We start from the raw sequence: 18,295 nt of genomic DNA, 5'->3' as shown, positions 1-18,295 counted from the left end.
TACATTTTCAGCACCTTTCATGGGAACAGTTCTGTTATTCGGCACATCAGATGTCAGAGTAGTTTTACACATATTCGCTATTTCGCTTAGTTCCACACTTATTTTCTGTCTCTTTGGCATCTTCTGCCATTTTCTGAGAGGTTTTGGTTTTGGTTCGCTTTCTAAGTGCTTGATGCTTCAAAAATCTGTAGCACTAACGAACTCCTCTCTTAAAGTCTATTAAGTTCCACTTCAGCACTAGCCTACTAGTGGCTATTTGAATCATTTTTGTAGTAATTTCAAAACCATTTTGACAATGTCCTTGAATATGTTTCAATACGCTATCTTCTAGTTTTGGCCATTTTGCATTCAGTCCTCTATTTGCACATTTATTCTTCCTCATTTTTTTTTGGTTCTTCTTTACCTAGCCTGTCAGTCGTGAATGGCTTTTTTCTGTTGGTGTATGGCTGAAACGCTGCTCTGTTTCCTTGTTCTTCTGCATTGATAATACTTTCAATTTATTGCCCTTGTCATATGAATACCTGGTGAGTAGCAACTTTCCTTCTCTGGTATTGTTACATTCCATTCTGGATTTTCCATTCTTTGTTATTTTTTTCCATTACAACACTAGCTACTAACAAAATATTGTACTGTTACCGATAACACAAATCACTTTCCAGTTCAATTTCACTGGCATCGTAGATTGCAATGACGCATCGTAGGCTAGACAGTGTTCTGTGTTTGTGATGGCGGGACAGGAGACAGACAGAGTCAGCAAGCTTGCAAATCCCAGTAACTCGTGTTCGTCGATCGGTGCACTTCTGTTGCCAAGTAGAGGCAGGTTTTATGTGGCATCTAATATATCACCATTTTTAAGACTGGTGAGAATTTTAAACAAACACCCAACATTTCTGCATCAATGTTGAGTATTAAGATGCTCCTGAATTTTGGGAGCAATTTTTTGAAGAAAGAAATGTGTCTCATAGCCTGTAAAATACGGTGCCTTTGACATGATTTGAGGTGTGCTACGGTACGTTTTCAATACTACTTACCCAGTACCAAACACTTTTGTCTCATACCATTGCATTATGCTCAAAGTATTCCTACATCATGTAAGCAAGCCAACCAGCCTGTGTTTTACATGTTGTTAACAACACTTTTACTTTCATTCATTTTCCAAATGCACGATATTTGTTCAGTTGCAAATGATGTTCAAAATAGCTACAATTTCTAAGCCATGAGGATTACATATCATTCCAGTTTGTGCCAACAGAATAACAGTTGGCTTATAATGGTAATTTACTACTTGCAGGAGTTGCTGTCATTGACTGGTGCATTAGTGGTAGAGAGCCCTCATCAAATGCAGACCCGGCCTCAGTCACGGCATGTCATCTTGGCTGAGGAAGACCCAGCAAGAGAAGGCTTCTTTGCAGGTGAGCGGAATACTGTTTAGATTTTGTAGAAATCCTGTCCTGTTTTTACTTGTGAAATTGTTGAAACACAAGGTGCACTTGAGGCAATATTGTCCCTCTCCCCCCTCAAACAATTTACCATCAGCTAATTGCAGATACTAGAGAGGGGTTTAAGGACATTGCAGACAGGCAAATTCATCATTAGCAAAAAATACAGGGTATTCACATACTAAGCCACTGCCGATGAACTCAATATGTTCACATTGTTTAATACATTTACAGGTGAAGCTTTCACTTTTGAGGTCACATGCAGTTTTATTTTGAGGAATTTGGAAGGCTAGGGCTGGGCAAATGATACATTTTAATAGGCTCAAAATTTCCCTGTACACTAGAGTGCTCCATGTAGTATAAATCTTGCTTGAATAGTCAGTGGACATTTGACTCGTGCGGTGCTAGTGTAACGACAAACTGTGAACTAGCCACTACAACAGTCTACTGCTCTGCTTAAAATTTGGCAAACTGTGAAGCACAAGAGAAAATAGCATTAAATTCTGTTCTCTAACACTCTCGTTTGTAGAGCAATTGAAGATGTTTGCAATAAAAGTTCCCTTACATGTATGGGTACCATAGACAAATATTTACGCTGCTTTTTAAGTGAAGGTAATACTCGGAGGTGAAAATGTAGTCCATCAAGAAACATTACTTGATTCTGAGAGACTGTAATGGTTTACCACATGGTGTACAAATGAGAAATTCAGTCACTGTTCACATCTTAGAACATTGGGTAAAAACATTATGAGCTTTTAGTTGGCTTTAGTAGCACAGGATGGTGACACTCAGGTGAAACAAGGGGAAAAAATCCAGAATTAAATGTCAAACAAACTAAGTAAATCATATTAAACTGACTGTAATTGTTACTGTGAGAATAAATTACTGTGCTAAGACCCATTGTGGAGGTAGTACCAACAGACATGACTAGATTGTGTGCCAAGCGAAAGTTTCACAACTGGACTAAATCATGATTGTGCTATTTCATGTATGTATTAGTTGCTGGTGTTACATATGACCTGCAACCTAGAAGATGTTGCAGTCTGTGTTTCACAGTTGTTCAGGCACAGCACTATCAAAGGAGTGGAGGGGGAACAGTTACACCAGCTTGGCTGAGAACTTAGATGAATATGGGTTGGGGAGTGGAGAGCGGGCAGCAAATTTCATCATGCCAACTATGGGAATCTATTCTGCACACTTTGGCTTTTGTGGACATCTAACACCTTTAAACTGCAGTTTGTCTGAATCCATTTGTAGTCTGAACTGAACTGACTTCAAAATTGGACAAATACTCAACAGTGGTGTACATTTCTGCAGAAGACTGTAGAAGTCTAGATAGTGGCCAGTGTGTACTTATGTGTTTCTTGCAGCAAAGTAGTCAGTGCTCACTACAAGGTATAATGGGACTGAAAGGAAATATGTCAGCTAGTGGCTCTATGAAGCCGATGAGAGTGCAGCGGACAGACGATATATTTGGAAACAAGATACATAGTAACATTCTCCCATAAGTGTAGAAGCAAAATCTAAAATCTGCTACATATTCACAGAGAGAGAGAGAGAGAGAGAGAGAGAGAGCAGCTGTGCTCTCAGGTCTCATCATGACTATGATCTCAGAAACACCAAATGAAGAAACGATCAAATATTTATGACAAAAAAATATAGTTTTCACATCTGTGCTTTTAGGTTAATGGTAATGATGATGATTAAAAATAATAATATTGCAAATGAAAGGCTTAGCAAAAATGTAGCAAAGATAAAAATTAATGTAAACTTTATTTTTTTTTATTTTTTATTCTCGTATTATGAAGATGCAAACAATCAATAAGTGGCATAAGTTGTATGTATCATGTTAACTTCTTAAGCGGATACTTTGTCATTAAAACAGTTTGTAATTTTGATTAGTCAGAATACGGTAAAAATAAATTTTTCTCAAGGAGCCTCTTAAAAAAGGTGGAAGGGTTGTCTTATCCTTGGATAAATACTGTAATGGCCTGTGACTGTGGAGCACATGAACTGCTAGTTGTAGACATTGGTAGCCAAAACCACAAATACATGTGCTAATTCCAATTCTTGGTAACATTGTGACATCAAGAAACTAATTGACACAATAGTTGCTGTGTTCTGTAATCTGTATGGGGCTGTGTTTCACACTCTTAGTTGTGTCTGCAAACAAAACTCTTGTGTGTTCAAGGCTATCTTCCTGGTTGCTCTTGTGCATGCTTCTCTTCCTGCTTTTGTGCATTCTTCAGGAACTGTACCGCATCAGAAACAAATCAAGAAACTGTGTGGTCTCAACTTCAAATATTTGAGGTCTGTTCTGCATGCAAAGAAAATGTGTAATTGAGAAATTATGTATTAAAGAGGACAAAATTTCCAGTATTTGATTAATCATGTTGGAATGCCACCTTAATGTGGTCCAAATCCAGAATGATTACCTGCTGAGAAAGATGTTCAGTGATGATGTACAGAACTGTAGAAAGAATGTTGGAAAAGAAAGGCTTCACTTTAAGGACAAATTCAAGTATAACATGAAATATTATAGGTCTGTTCTATGCCATGTGCTCCAATTTCAGGAAAAGTGCCCACTTGACCATCACGGATTTTGCTGAAATTTTGTGTGGACATTTGCATGTGTTACCAGTGAACACTGGCAAAGTTTTACTTTCGCCAATTTAATACTTGCAGAGATATAGTCATTTGTTTGACTCCATAGTGCGGCTATCAATAATGCAGCTATGAGTTTTCGGCAACTTTGGGACATAATATCGCTAGCAATATTTTCTTGAAAGAAACAAAACCAGGCTATCTTGTACAACTTTCTGCACTCTCTTATGTGAAATTTATATATATAAAAAGAGGTTTCCCGAGCATTTTTCACGTGGATAATTTCAAGCAAGATTGGCCAAAAAAATAGATGCCTAGAAAAAAATATGTAGTTCAGCTTTTTATTTCTCTGGAAGTAATTATTTGACACACCTGAAACTTTGCACTTAACTTACCAATACAAGATCATGGAATGTAAAATTTAATTCTCGTATTTCTTTCTATTGTTTACAAATTGAGGGAAAAGGTGACAATTTTTCCAAAAATGACAGAAATGGCTATTTTGGCCCATTTTTACCACAGAAGTGTCTTCTACAAACTCATTTTAACTGTTTTCATTAGAAAGACACTTTTCTAAACACCTAAAAAACTCTATTTGATTTTTTATTGCTAGCATATAAGGCCTTAAAAAATGACAAGATTCAGCAAACCTAAACTTTGAACATATAAACCTTTCAGTACAAGTTCTTAGAATATAAAATTTCATTCTACTATTGCTATTCAATAGTTTTACAAGTTTAGGGCAAAGACGATTTTTTTCTACAAATGCAAAAGTTGCCATTTTCAGCCCATTTTTTAAAAAATTGTCTTTTGCAAACTCTTCTAAACCATGTTCATTAGAAAGACAATATTCTAGACGACCTAAAAACTGCAGTGTGGGCATATGAGCCCTAAAAAATAATGAGAAGGTGGAGGTGCATGTAAGATTGGCCCATATTCCACGGATACTGAAATTAAAGCCACTGTCTTTTATTATGTTCTACGATCAGTGACAGATGATATTAAAAATTCTAACGACTATAAAATGAACTTGAGTCAGAAAAACTACAAATAAGTAGTCCTCTTCTCTTTTTTCTACAGTATTCAGCTCTGCAAAAGTCTGTCAATAAAAAATGAAATTGAATAAGGAATCCTTATGGGTATTCCATAAGACTGCTGTAGTTCCAGGTGAAGACTACCTCATTATCACTGATGACATGAATGTACATGGCGGACAAAGAAAAGAAGATCCTGATGCTCACAGGGGACATTGATATGTAGAGAAGAACGATGATGGCCAGCAAATCCTGGATTGTGCAGAAACTCATGATCATGATCTGGTTGTCACAAACATTTGTTTAGGAAAAAATGGAACTCATATAATCACGTACTGTAGTGGATCAAATACAACTTGGATTGACTATGCCCTAGTTAGAGGTTGTAACCTGAAAAGTGTGTTAGACGTAAAAAGTCGTTCCATATGAAAACTTGCAGTGCAATACTGACTGGTCATCTGTAAGCTCAGAATAAACCCACCAAGATCTAGGTATTCTGGCAGAACTGGACCATCAAGAATCAAATGGTGGCACTTCAAAGAGAAGGGGACTGACATTATGACAGAAATTACAGTGCCCCCAATTGCCACAGTCGAAGATAGCTGGACTAAATTGCTGTTCACAAAGGTGCACACTCTGTTCTCGGAACAACGAAACCAGGATGACGAAGGATCAGCAAAGACAGGTGGCTTTGCAGTGACAGTGTTAAGTATGCTGTATGCAAGAACAGAAAATTGCACCACACGTTTCTTGCAGGCAGAACACTAGCCCATGGGAATGCCTACAAACAAGCCTTTAGAGAGGTGCAGAACATCATTGCAGTCACAAAAGTAGACAAGTATTCAAATCTCTATGTGAAACTAGACACACACAAAGGAGAACAGGAGTTTTATTGACCAGTCAAATTGGAACTTCAGAAAACAGAAGACATCCAACACTTGTATTGCATCAGTGACAGAATGGGTGAGCTGCTGAATAACTGGAAGAAAGCAAGGACACAGTGGTAGAGCTACTTTGAGAGAATTTCATCTGAGGATCTTCTCTATCCATCAGTACCAACCATGTCAGCAGTTGAAGGTCCAGTCAAGGAAATTAATGTTGCTGAAATCGAGGGTGCTGTGAAGGAGATGAATAAGCCCTGTTTAGTGTTCTAATTACTGCCTGATCAGACTACTGAGCCACATGATGAAGATCCTTGAATACGTTCTCTACAAATGATTCATGAGATAGCTCAGATCACAAGGAACTAAGCCAGATTTGTGAAAAATTGTGGTACAACAGGTGCAATCCATACTGCACTGGTTGAAAAATACCACAAAAAGAAGAAGCCACTGCACCTTGTTTTTCTAGCCCATGAAAAGGCTTTTGATTGGGTACCACTTGATCTAATCTGGTCAGCACTTTTGAGACCACGATGGCTTTCCAGAGTACCTCATTAACTGGCTACCGCTTCTGTGTGTAGAACCAAGGAACTATGTGCAAGCAGCTGCAGAAGCCTCAAATGACTTTCACATCACAGTAGGAGTCCACCAAGGCTTGGCCGTAGCATCACTGCTGTTTATTCTTGTGATCGACACTCACATCATAGCTGCACATGTCACTACCAAAGAGATTTTTCTGTGCTGACGATGTCATGTTGACTGTGGAGAGCAAGATTGATCTCCAGCACCAAACACAAGTGTGGAATGACTGACTTTTGTGATATGGCCTGTGGCTCAACAAATAGAAAACTGAGTATGTGGCATCAGATTTGCAAGAAATTCGGCCATCAACGTTGACAGAAAAGTTTTATCAAGAGTATCAATATCTAAGTATATCGGGTCTTCAATCTCTAGTGATGGCGAAGTTACAGACGAAGTCAATGCAAGGACGCAGGCAACCTGGATGAAGTGGTGAACAACAACAGACGTCACCAATGATCATTGGATTATGGATCATCTGAAGTCAAAGAGGCAGAACAGTGATTGGAGGTGATGGGGGACTAAGATCTTTAGATAAAGAGGTCATATCGTCACTCAGCTGGATCACATTTCAAAGACACTACCAGGAAACATTTTGGAGTTGCACTGATCCAGAAGAAAATGCAGGAAAGCCGCCTGTGCTGGTTTGGCATGTGATGCACAGAGGACAAGGTCATTGCAAAGGCAGCATACACAATAGAAGTCATTGGGAATAGATCCAAAGAATGATCTAGACATTGATGGGCTGACACTCTTTGCAACAACCTGAATAGTGTAATTTTTTAGGTTCTATCTTGTCAAAATTTCTTCCCAAACAATGCCATCAGTGATATCATCTGGCCGTCAGTATAGCTTTCCATATGACATTCTACATCAAAGTTATGAAACCTGTAGAAAAATTGAAGTAAGCAGCTTGGAAATTAAAAGAGACCTAGCTTTGACCTCTGGCACTTACAGAATGTGTCATCAGGCTTGGGATTACATATAAAGAAACCATTTTCAGGCTTTGGGACCTGTGGTAAGGACTCCCACACATGGTTGCTTTAGCACAGCTATCAGGCGATGAAGATGCGGGTTTTCTCATTTTAAAAGGAACCAGTAGTGGTTAAGTCACTATGAACCATAGCATGACACTTACACAATTTTTCATCAATACATTAATGTTCCGTGTAAACCACAAAGTATGCTATACCTTAACCTAAATTAAACTAGCACATCAATAGAACTGTACTATAAAAAGGCATACTAATAATTCTCTGTGACACATTACAAAAGATGTTTGAAATGCGACCATCACATGGATAACTGTGATTTATTTGTAGAACACGTAGAAAATATAACAGGTATTATGCGTTTCTGCCCTGTTCTGGATTATTGTTGTCAGGTGTAGGATCCACAGCAGATAGGATTGATCAAAAAAAGTTCAAAGAAGGGCAGCTCATTTTGTATTTTCACGAAATAGTGGAGAGACTGCCACAGATATGACAAACGAATTGAGGTGGCAACCATCAAAACAAAGGCATTTTTCGTTGTGGCAGGATTTTCTCATGAAATTTCAGTCCCCAGATTTCTCGTCAGAGTGTGAAAATACTTTGCTGGCACCCTCCTACATAGGGAGGAAGGATCATCATAATAAAATAAGAGAACTTAGTGCTCACATGGAAAGATTAAAACGTTGGTGTTCCCTGCATGCTGTTTGAGAGAGGAGGAGGTAGTTATACAGTGTATTACGTTGATGAAACTTGGGTGAATCAGAAACATTCCATGAATACTTGCTGGAAAATGAGTGATGGTACTGGTAGTTTGGAAGCTCCCCTAGGAAAAGTTTCTTGGATAGTTATTCTGCAAGCTGGCTCCTCTTCTCATTTGGCTCCTGAGAGTAAATGTTTATTTAGGCATAAGAAAAGTAGCAGTGACTACTTTTCAGAAATGAATGCTGTCATTTTCGAGAAATGATTCACTGAACAATTCTTCCACATCTAGCTTCGAAGTTGGTCATTGTAATTACCATGCCAGTTATCATTCAGCTGTTACAGAGAAATAACCAAGTACGAGCACCAGGAGGGGGAAATTGTGCTCTGGCTGAAAAATAAAAATATCGTGGACAATATAAGCCAGGCTCGTGCTGAACTCCTGCGGCTCATTAATTTATAAAAGTCAAGCGACACAAAGTACAAATTTGACTTTCTTGCATCTGAATGTGGCCACACAGTTTAATGTTCAGCCATGTATTACTGTTGGTATAATTCAGTACAATTAATTTGCACACAGGTTACAAGCTATGTGGACAAAAAAAAATCATTCCAGATAACAGACACTGAAAGACTTGTGCATGAAGCAATAGCCAGCATCCCTCTTCATCATGGAAACACTGTGTGTGTCACCCTGAAAAGTTTTTAGAAGTAAGACTTTCATATGGAGGTGAAAATGGATAAAAGCCTTGAATGTATCGTCCTAAATTTAAAATCGGATGTTTCAGACATGGACTCATATAGTAAATGGTATTATGATATATTAAAAACAAAGATTCCAAGACTTACCAAGCGGGAAAGTGCCGGTAGATAGGCACAATAAATAAAACACATAAAAAAACCACACACAGAATTTTGAGCTTTCGCAACCTGCGGCTGCTTCGTCAGGAAAGAGGGAAGGAAAAGGAAAGATGAAAGGATGTGGGTTTTAAGGGAGAGAGTAAAGAGTCATTCCAATCCCGGGAGTGGAAAGACTTACCTTAGGGGGGAAAAAAGATAGGTATATACGCGCGCGCCCACACACACACACACACACACACACACACACACACACACACACATCCATCCATCCATACATACACAGACACAAGCCAATAGCCAGCAGGTATTATGATATATACTTCAAAACAAAGTGAGGTAATGATCTTTCTTGGTTTTAAAGACTCATGGTTTAAAAACGTATTTGGCAACATATCGATTGCATACACTGTACATGAGAACTTCCTGGCTTTTATTGATTAGGAATATGTAGCCTGTGAAGTATTCAGACTATAATGTTCAACACATTGCCTAAGGAGAAGTTAAGCTTTTCCGACCAATTGTACTATTTGCGAGAAAGCGTCTTGATTAATTTGTCAAAAACTTAAGTATTTCAACACGTAAACCCCTGTAATGAATTGGAAAGTGACAAAAAATGAAAGGGAGGGTTACCTGTTGGAATATCAGTGGTTTCCGATGTTATTGGTCAGCATTTCACCGTGTTATTCACAGAAGATGGTTAATTGTTAGCTTGTTCAATGGATCATAAATGCATTCTCCACTGTAATGTCGAACTAGTTACTTTAAGCTCGTAATGCTTGTTGACACCAAAAAAATATGATAAAACACTGCCAGTTTTTACGATAGTCTTTTGCACTAGTGTTTTCTCCCAGAATTCGTTTTTACTCATAGTTATTTACATTGAACTGCATTGAAGCACGCCCAGATATGTGCAGTAATCACATTTAAAAATTATGTGGAGTAGAAGCAGTTGTCAAACAAATAGAATGATTTCAGTTTGAGTTTGAAGTTGATTTTTTTATTTATTACATTTTTACTTATAAAATAGTCCAAACTACAATAAATGTCAATTATTGCAACTGCTTTGAATGATTTTGTCTTTAGACAATTGTTGTTTTGAGAAAAATTGTACTTGACGTCTTCACAAAGCTGTATCAGCTGTTCTCGCCTTCCGACGTCACACAGACAGTTGCTGTGCAGCAGTGGGCACAACCTCATGACTCATAAGCAAGATTTCTCTCTTGTAGTCAAATCATTTGTTACTCAGTATTAAAATGTATTATTCCCTCCTGTATTTAAACATATAATGAAATGTACCAAATGAAAATGGACCTGATTGTTGACAGCAGCAACACAGTTCAGCAAGACAGACTTCATTTGCCCGATCTCTGCCGCCATGCATGTGCAAATCTCATCCCCTCCATGCTTCCCTATCGTTCCACCTCTATGCGCGCAAGCACCATCCTACAGGAAGTGGGTGTAGTTGAAGGTTGTGAGAAATAATATGATGATGTGCCCATATTCTCATAAGGTGCCAGTTTGCTCATTAGAATCTCCAAGTAGGATCGGAACATGTTTCTCAAAAATCTTAGAGGGCGCTGGGGGTGCAACACATAGCTAGAACTTGTAAGCTTTGTTCAAAGGTCCATGTGTATTAATTAGTGTTTAAGATTATTGGCACATTTAACTGTAAGAAGAAAGAGCTGCTCTGAAGGTCATGAGAAATTTATTACTGAGCACCCAATACTGACATGTAGTGGAAATACAGTGCCAACATAAGTAAATTGCTGTTTGTGAGTTAAACTGCAAAATCTCCTATGTGCATTCAGTATTCCTCTCCCAAACAACCAACCAATCAAACAGATGAATAAAAATTACACTTTGAGAACTACTTTTATTGAAAGTGAATTTTTAAGGAATGTTTTAAGAAATGTTTTTAAGAAATGTTAAATATGTGTAAACCATAAGGTTTGACTATTGTTAAGGCTTCTTTAGTGGAATTTTGGGTGGTCTATCCTGCTGAGAAACAACATTTTTCACTTCACTCGTATCTTAGTTATCATTTTGATGACTCATTATTTATCACAAAAGCAGTGTGCCAGTCTTTACAACTGAGTCAGGAATGAGAACAAACACACCTTGAATATTTTCCCTTGGAACGTAAATTACACTGCCTACAGAATTCACCCACTGGTTGTGAAGGGACGGATTCTGAAGATAAGTTCCTATTAATTGAACTTGAAATCCATACATATAATAAAATTATGTATATGTATATAAAATAGAAAGAAACTTCCACATGGGAAAAATATATTAAAAACAAAGATTCCAAGACTTACCAAGCGGGAAAGCGCCGGCAGACAGGCACATTAACAAAACACACAAACACACACACAGAATTACTAGCTTTCGCAACGGATGGTTGCTTCTTCAGGAAGGAGAGAGAAAGACGAAAACCCACATCCTTTCGTCTTTCTCTCTCCTTCCTGAAGAAGCAACCATCCGTTGCGAAAGCTAGTAATTCTGTGTGTGTGTTTGTGTGTTTTGTTAATGTGCCTGTCTGCCAGCGCTTTCCCGCTTGGTAAGTCTTGTATATGTATATAAGTGTATATGAATGTTTCATATCTCCTCATAAACCTCTCTATTGTTTTCAGCCAAACTTGGTACACACAACACTTACTTTCTGGAAATAACCACTACAGGGGTAAGATCCACACACCTCTCAAAGGAGTGGAAATGGGTGTTGAAAAAGAAGCACGGTTTACAACACACTAATAGCCATACTATATTCATCCTGTATTTGAGAATGACAGCACTTAGTGACTTGCAGTCAACTTAACACATAACTTCAGACCCTTACAAGACTTTTTGTCACTAACATTCCTCACAAAATTATGAAAGGAAAAAGGTTTATCACTAACTGCATTTTCGCTGTTCATGCAGTGAAACTGCCACATCAGGCATGACCTATTAATTTATTACTTCTTTAGTACTAACTCTTTATTTTCAACATGTTTTGCAGACAGTATTCACATATATCACTGAATGAACTTGCAAAAATATGAGAGTACTACACGTAGTTCAGGAGAAATGACATCATAAAACTGAGATGTGTGAAAAACAGCTGCATCATGAATGACATTTTAATTTATTACAACGTTAGTACTAATTCTATTAACAACATGTTAAACAGGCACTACCCGCATAAACCATATTATGTACCTGCAAGATTACAATTTTGTACAAACTTAATTCAGGAGATAGATATCACAAACATTGAGCTGCGTGAAAATGAAACTGCAGTGCAAAATTCGTTAGAGATACAGATGAATTATTTGACAAATATGTGTGAAAAACGTTAAATATATGTTACAGTGAATGTTAGCAGCAAAGCCACAGGTAAAAAGCTCTGCCTAAGCACCTGAATCGATTTCATCTGAACTTAATACACATATTACTTACTTGGAAAAGAAATACTATGGGGGGAAAGGATCAGCAACTTCCTATTGGTATGGGGATGATAACGTGGAGAGGAGGGAGAATATGTGGACAGGCAGAGGGAGGAGGTGGAGATGGACACAGATGGGGGGAGAAGGAGATAGGCAGTGAGAGGGGGGAAGAGTAGATGGACAGAGTTCAATGGTTAACAGCTTGGAACCATAAGTTTTTATCTCTGAACCATTTGCAGCATAAAGGCTGAAATCAGAGGGTTGAACTTTCTGGCCATTTGAAAGTGGTATAACAGACAAATAGGCACCGCTGTCTACCGGAAAATATCTTTCACTGTTCCGATCTTTAACAAACAGTCAATATTGGCGCTTGGTGTGGGTACTGGAGTAGAACACTCAGCTACTGTTGTGTTTACCATTTCTAGTTTTCCTTATTTGACCACTGACAAGGCGATACCAAATGTAGAGACTCTTCGTGCTCGTATTGTGGACGGCTGTGATACAATACGCCATTCTCCAGGGCTGCATCAGCGCATCAGGGATTCCATGCGACTGAGGGTGGATGCATGTATCCTCGCTAATGGAGGACATTTTGAACATTTCCTATAACAAAGTGTTTCAAGTCACGCTGGTATGTTTTGTTGCTGTGTGTTTCCATTCCATGATTGACGTGATTTGAAGAGAAGTAACAAAATGAGCTCTAACATGGAAAGTAAGCGTTTCCGGACACATGTCCACATAACATATTTTCTTTCTTTGTATGTGAGGAATGTTTCCTGAAAGTTTGGCCGTACCTTTTTGTAACACCCTGTATATGGCCAGTGCACTATTGTTTTAACTTTCTGTAAGCCTCATTTGCAGGCAAACCTCCACAAACTGCGACAATAGTTTGCTATTGAACATCTACAAGTCATAGAAACCTAACCACAACGTTCACAGCTCTTGAAGAATAAAAAGTTACATATGGAGCAGACACTGTCATTGTTTTAACACACGGCCTATAGTGTTACACTTATTTAACGGATGCATTGTTGTTGATCTAACCAATACAGGTTCCTCGTCTGAAACTCGACTGTGGGCTGACTATCTCAGGATGAAAAATCGGGCCCTTATATATCCTTACAATAATACGTACTGAAACTACACATTGTTCAAAGTTAAGTTTACAGAAATTACAATTAAAACTGAACTCATTAAATTGATTGAAAGGGCCAAACTTTGTCTTTCATGAAAAAGCAGACTATACTCACACATGTTAATAGTAATTAGTCAGAAATGAAAAACAAATTTAAGGAGGCAGATGACAAAACAACAAAACAAGAGGGGAAGTAAAAATATCCCAGCTTGCTTTGTCACACAATCAATACTAGGAATAATAACAATCTACATGAAGACCTAAAATCGTGTACCTTGATCCAAAAAAGGAGTCCAATACATGTTATACTTTAAATAGAGTTTTGAAACAAATACTAACAAAGAGATAGAAGGGATGACCAGTACTTACCTCAGCTCAGTACAGCCGATAGATATACAAAACAGAACAGAAAATTTACATTCCTAGCTTTCGGAACTTTGTTCCTTTATCAGGGAGGAGAGAGGGGAAAGAAAGGGAAGAAGGGAAAGTGGATTCAGTTACTCACAACCCAGGTTATGAAGCAACAGGGAAGGGGAAACAGGGAGGGTAGCAAGGATGAAGGCATAGTTGTCAGAGGAAAGCCAAAGATATTCTGCTGTAAGTACTGTGCCAGCTTCAAACCAAAGATGATGCATAGAGCAGTAAAGAGGTATATAGTATAAAGATAAACACAACTATGTAGAATGAAAAGATGCGTGAATGGCTAAAAAGGAAAGGGAAAGAGGAGAAGACTGAAGAGTAAATGGGAGTGAGGTTGTTTAACGTAGGTTCAGTCCGGGGGATGGCGGGATGAAAGGATGTGTTGGAGTACAGTTCCCATCTCCGCAGTTCCAAGGGACTGGTGTTGGGTGGGAGAAGCCAAATGGCACATACGGTGTAGCAGGTTCCTAGAATTATGCTGGAGGGCATGCTCTGCATAATTTTATTTAGAGTTTGAAAGACATTTGATAGGGAACTATAGCTACTCTATCTTAACATGTATTATTAGACCAGTTTAAGTAAAAACTTCTGTTAGATTTCAGTTTTGATGACACTTCGTAACAACAGTCAAGATTAGATAGTTTGTGTATGATAGATTTATTAAAAGAGCATAACTATTTTTAATTTTGACAATGTACACTCCTGGAAATTGAAATAAGAACACCGTGAATTCATTGTCCCAGGAAGGGGAAACTTTATTGACACATTCCTGGGGTCAGATACATCACATGATCACACTGACAGAACCACAGGCACATAGACACAGGCAACAGAGCATGCACAATGTCGGCACTAGTACAGTGTATATCCACCTTTCGCAGCAATGCAGGCTGCTATTCTCCCATGGAGACGATCGTAGAGATGCTGGATGTAGTCCTGTGGAACGGCTTGCCATGCCATTTCCACCTGGCGCCTCAGTTGGACCAGCGTTCGTGCTGGACGTGCAGACTGCGTGAGACGACGCTTCATCCAGTCCCAAACATGCTCAATGGGGGACAGATCTGGAGATCTTGCTGGCCAGGGTAGTTGACTTACACCTTCTAGAGCACGTTGGGTGGCACGGGATACATGCGGACGTGCATTGTCCTGTTGGAACAGCAAGTTCCCTTGCCGGTCTAGGAATGGTAGAACAATGGGTTCGATGACAGTTTGGATGTACCGTGCACTATTCAGTGTCCCCTCGACGATCACCGAGGTGTACGGTCAGTGTAGGAGATCGCTCCCCACACCATGATGCCGGGTGTTGGCCCTGTGTGCCTTGGTCGTATGGAGTCCTGATTGTGGCGCTCACCTGCACGGCGCCAAACACGCATACGACCATCATTGGCACCAAGGCAGAAGCGACTCTCATCGCTGAAGACGACACGTCTCCATTCGTCCCTCCATTCACGCCTGTCGCGACACCACTGGAGGCGGGCTGCACGATGTTGGGGCGTGAGCGGAAGGCGGCCTAACGGTGTGCGGGACTGTAGCCCAGCTTCATGGAGACAGTTGCAAATGGTCCTCGTCGATACCCCAGGAGCAACAGTGTCCCTAATTTGCTGGGAAGTGGCGGTGTGGTTCCCTACGGCACTGCGTAGGATCCTGCGGTCTTGGCGTGCATCCGTGCATCGCTGCGGTCCGGTCCCAGGTCGATGGGCACGTGCACCTTCCGCCGACCACTGGCGACAACATCGATGTACTGTGGAGACCTCACGCCCCACGTGTTGAGCAATTCGGCGGTACGTCCACCCGGCCTCCCGCATGCCCACTATACGCCCTCGCTCAAAGTCCGTCAACTGCACATACGGTTCACGTCCACGCTGTCACGGCATGCTACCAGTGTTAAAGACTGCGATGGATCTCCGTATCCCACGGTAAACTGGCTGACACTGACGGCGGCGGTGCACAAATGCTGCGCAGCTAGCGCCATTCGACGGCCAACACCGCGGTTCCTGGTGTGTCCCCTGTGCCGTGTGTGTGATCATTGCTTGTACAGCCCTCTCTCAGTGTCCGGAGCAAGTATGGTGGGTCTGACACACCGGTGTCAATGTGTTCTTTTTTCCATTTCCAGGAGTGTATTAATTCTATAAATATTAGCAGTTACAGTTTACTGTGATATATTCACATATCTTGTCAATCTCCTGACAATCAGGAGAATCATCTCAATTCTTGGTCTATGGAATGAAAACTGAACCTAATCTACTCCAATCCAATCCAATCCCGCCAAGTGTAATTTTCAGTGTTAATGCACAATCTGCTTTCTATTGCCACTATGACTAGCTTGTTCCATGTGCAGTAACATATTATAATGCTTGTCTCAAAAGTGACAGCTGCTGGCACAGCATCCCTTTTGCCTATGATTTGTACCGAGACAATTAAAACATGGCTCTTGTTTGTTCACAAAGTCTATTCTGCTGTCAATGTTGCTCTCTTTCATCTTAGGACATCAAATTAGTCTGTGTGTGAAGTTACAGAACTCGCATTCGGTGCAGTGTTGAGTAAAGTTCGTCGAGAACTGTCTCCTTATTCGTTACTTTGCTTCACAGCTGGCTGTTGGGAATGGTGCAGTATTTTGGCTGGATGAATAGTTTCTAATGTCTGACATCTCGTTTCTAGAAATGTCACCAGATTCCCACATTTCCTCAGATGCACACTAATGTGCAAATGTAAATGCAGCAAAATGTGCAACAGTAATACCACGTGCGATTGAATGCCAACTTGCATGATTTTGATCACATTCGGTTTCTCTTTAGCTGGTAGATGAAAATCTGTTAGTTAGTGCTTTCCATTTAGGCTCTGGGCAGATCCAGGAGTTCTTTTGTGTGCAAGTCAACAATTAACTTGGAATTGTTGTATGTTTGAACAATCAGATCATATGCAATCTTGAAGTTACTTTCTGTAGCTAGTAAGTTCTAATCAGCTTACGCAGTTCATCGAAGACACGTGACAACAAATAGTAATACCACTGGAAATCAGTTAAGGCCTCATTGTTGATTACCACTACCTTAAAGGCATCAAAAAAATGCTGAATTCTGCAATGCTACCATTGAATTTTTGCGCTCTAATTGCTTGCTGCATGAAATTGTAGAAAGTGGAGATTAAGACCATGTTTGACTGGAGTAAAGTCATTATTTTTGATTCAGTATACAAACATAATTTTTCAAATAATTCCTTGTCTGCCTGCATAATGAGATTCTTCCACCTGATTAATCTCTGACCCAGATTGGATGTTGTCGTAATCAACATTGATTCTGTTTAGCAGTGACTGCCATACTCCAATGTCATTGTGATTTGACAATCCAGAAAGCTATTAACAAATGTGTAGGGTCTAGTGACTTCACCACTGCCCTTCTCTTCATTAAACTTTATTTTTCAGCAGGGCGATTAAGGATATTAGTACACAGGATAATATAGTATAGAAATAGAGTCAGAATGCGTACAGAGCCACTGGAGCTCTCACTGGGCTGCAGCTGCTGGCAACGTTGGTGATGGATAGCGCTGCTCAGGGGCATAACGCGTGCTGATTTCGGAGAATCACAAGCAAAGACACAGTAACTGGATACTCGTGATTCACGGTACTTACAACTGAAAGCACATGGATGTTTGTGCTGGAACACTTTTGAATAGTTTTATGTGCCAGGAGGAACAAAATGCAGGGTAACTCTGCCCTACCTTGTTCTTTTCACAGTCCAGACAAGTACACACACTTCTTGCAAAGGAAAGACAGTTGAAAATAAAAGTACATGGTTAGTGAAAGCACAGTTACAATGAGCACTACACTGTGAGACACAGTTACAAGTATGACTGTATGGTTTGGCAATCAAAAGCTGTCTCCTCTACTTCTGGCCTCGTCTGGCCAACCTGTTGCATGGAAGGCCAGGTAGAAATCTTTGCCTGCAGTGACTGTCTGGCTGCTGCTGTGTCCTTGCAAGGACACCTTGCACCAATGTAAGAAAATAATATAATAAATGTATTCATTCTCTTAGCTCATTGACTTAAGATCGGTGTAAATTGATCTGACAGATAAATCTTTGTGGTTCTGAGGCTGGCTGCGTGGGTGTGCCCAAAAGCTGTTAATAAATGTAACAAAAAGTATTAGTTACTTACCAAGGGAGAAAAAGGAGAAAGATTAGAAAGGAGGTGGCCGATCGCTCAGACTTTAGCTTGAGACAGACCGCACC

The 18,295-nt window shown here is 39.8% G+C and overlaps 1 protein-coding gene across 3 annotated transcripts in view; it reads left to right on the top strand.

Moving 5' to 3' along the window:
* Positions 1-18,295, top strand: part of LOC126354915 (breast cancer type 1 susceptibility protein homolog) — a 245,320-nt gene that overhangs the window by 211,862 nt on the left and 15,163 nt on the right. For all 3 annotated transcript variants that reach the window (XM_050004985.1, XM_050004984.1, XM_050004986.1), the window contains one exon: positions 1,292-1,412. In XM_050004985.1, the coding sequence (XP_049860942.1) occupies positions 1,292-1,412 (121 nt within the window). The remainder of the gene's footprint in view (positions 1-1,291; positions 1,413-18,295) is intronic.

This window comes from Schistocerca gregaria, chromosome 3, assembly GCF_023897955.1.
Source record: "Schistocerca gregaria isolate iqSchGreg1 chromosome 3, iqSchGreg1.2, whole genome shotgun sequence".
NCBI classification, from domain to species: domain Eukaryota; kingdom Metazoa; phylum Arthropoda; class Insecta; order Orthoptera; family Acrididae; genus Schistocerca; species Schistocerca gregaria.
The sequence above is the reverse complement of the archived record's forward strand: the minus strand, read 5'-3'. Positions and strand labels throughout refer to the sequence as shown.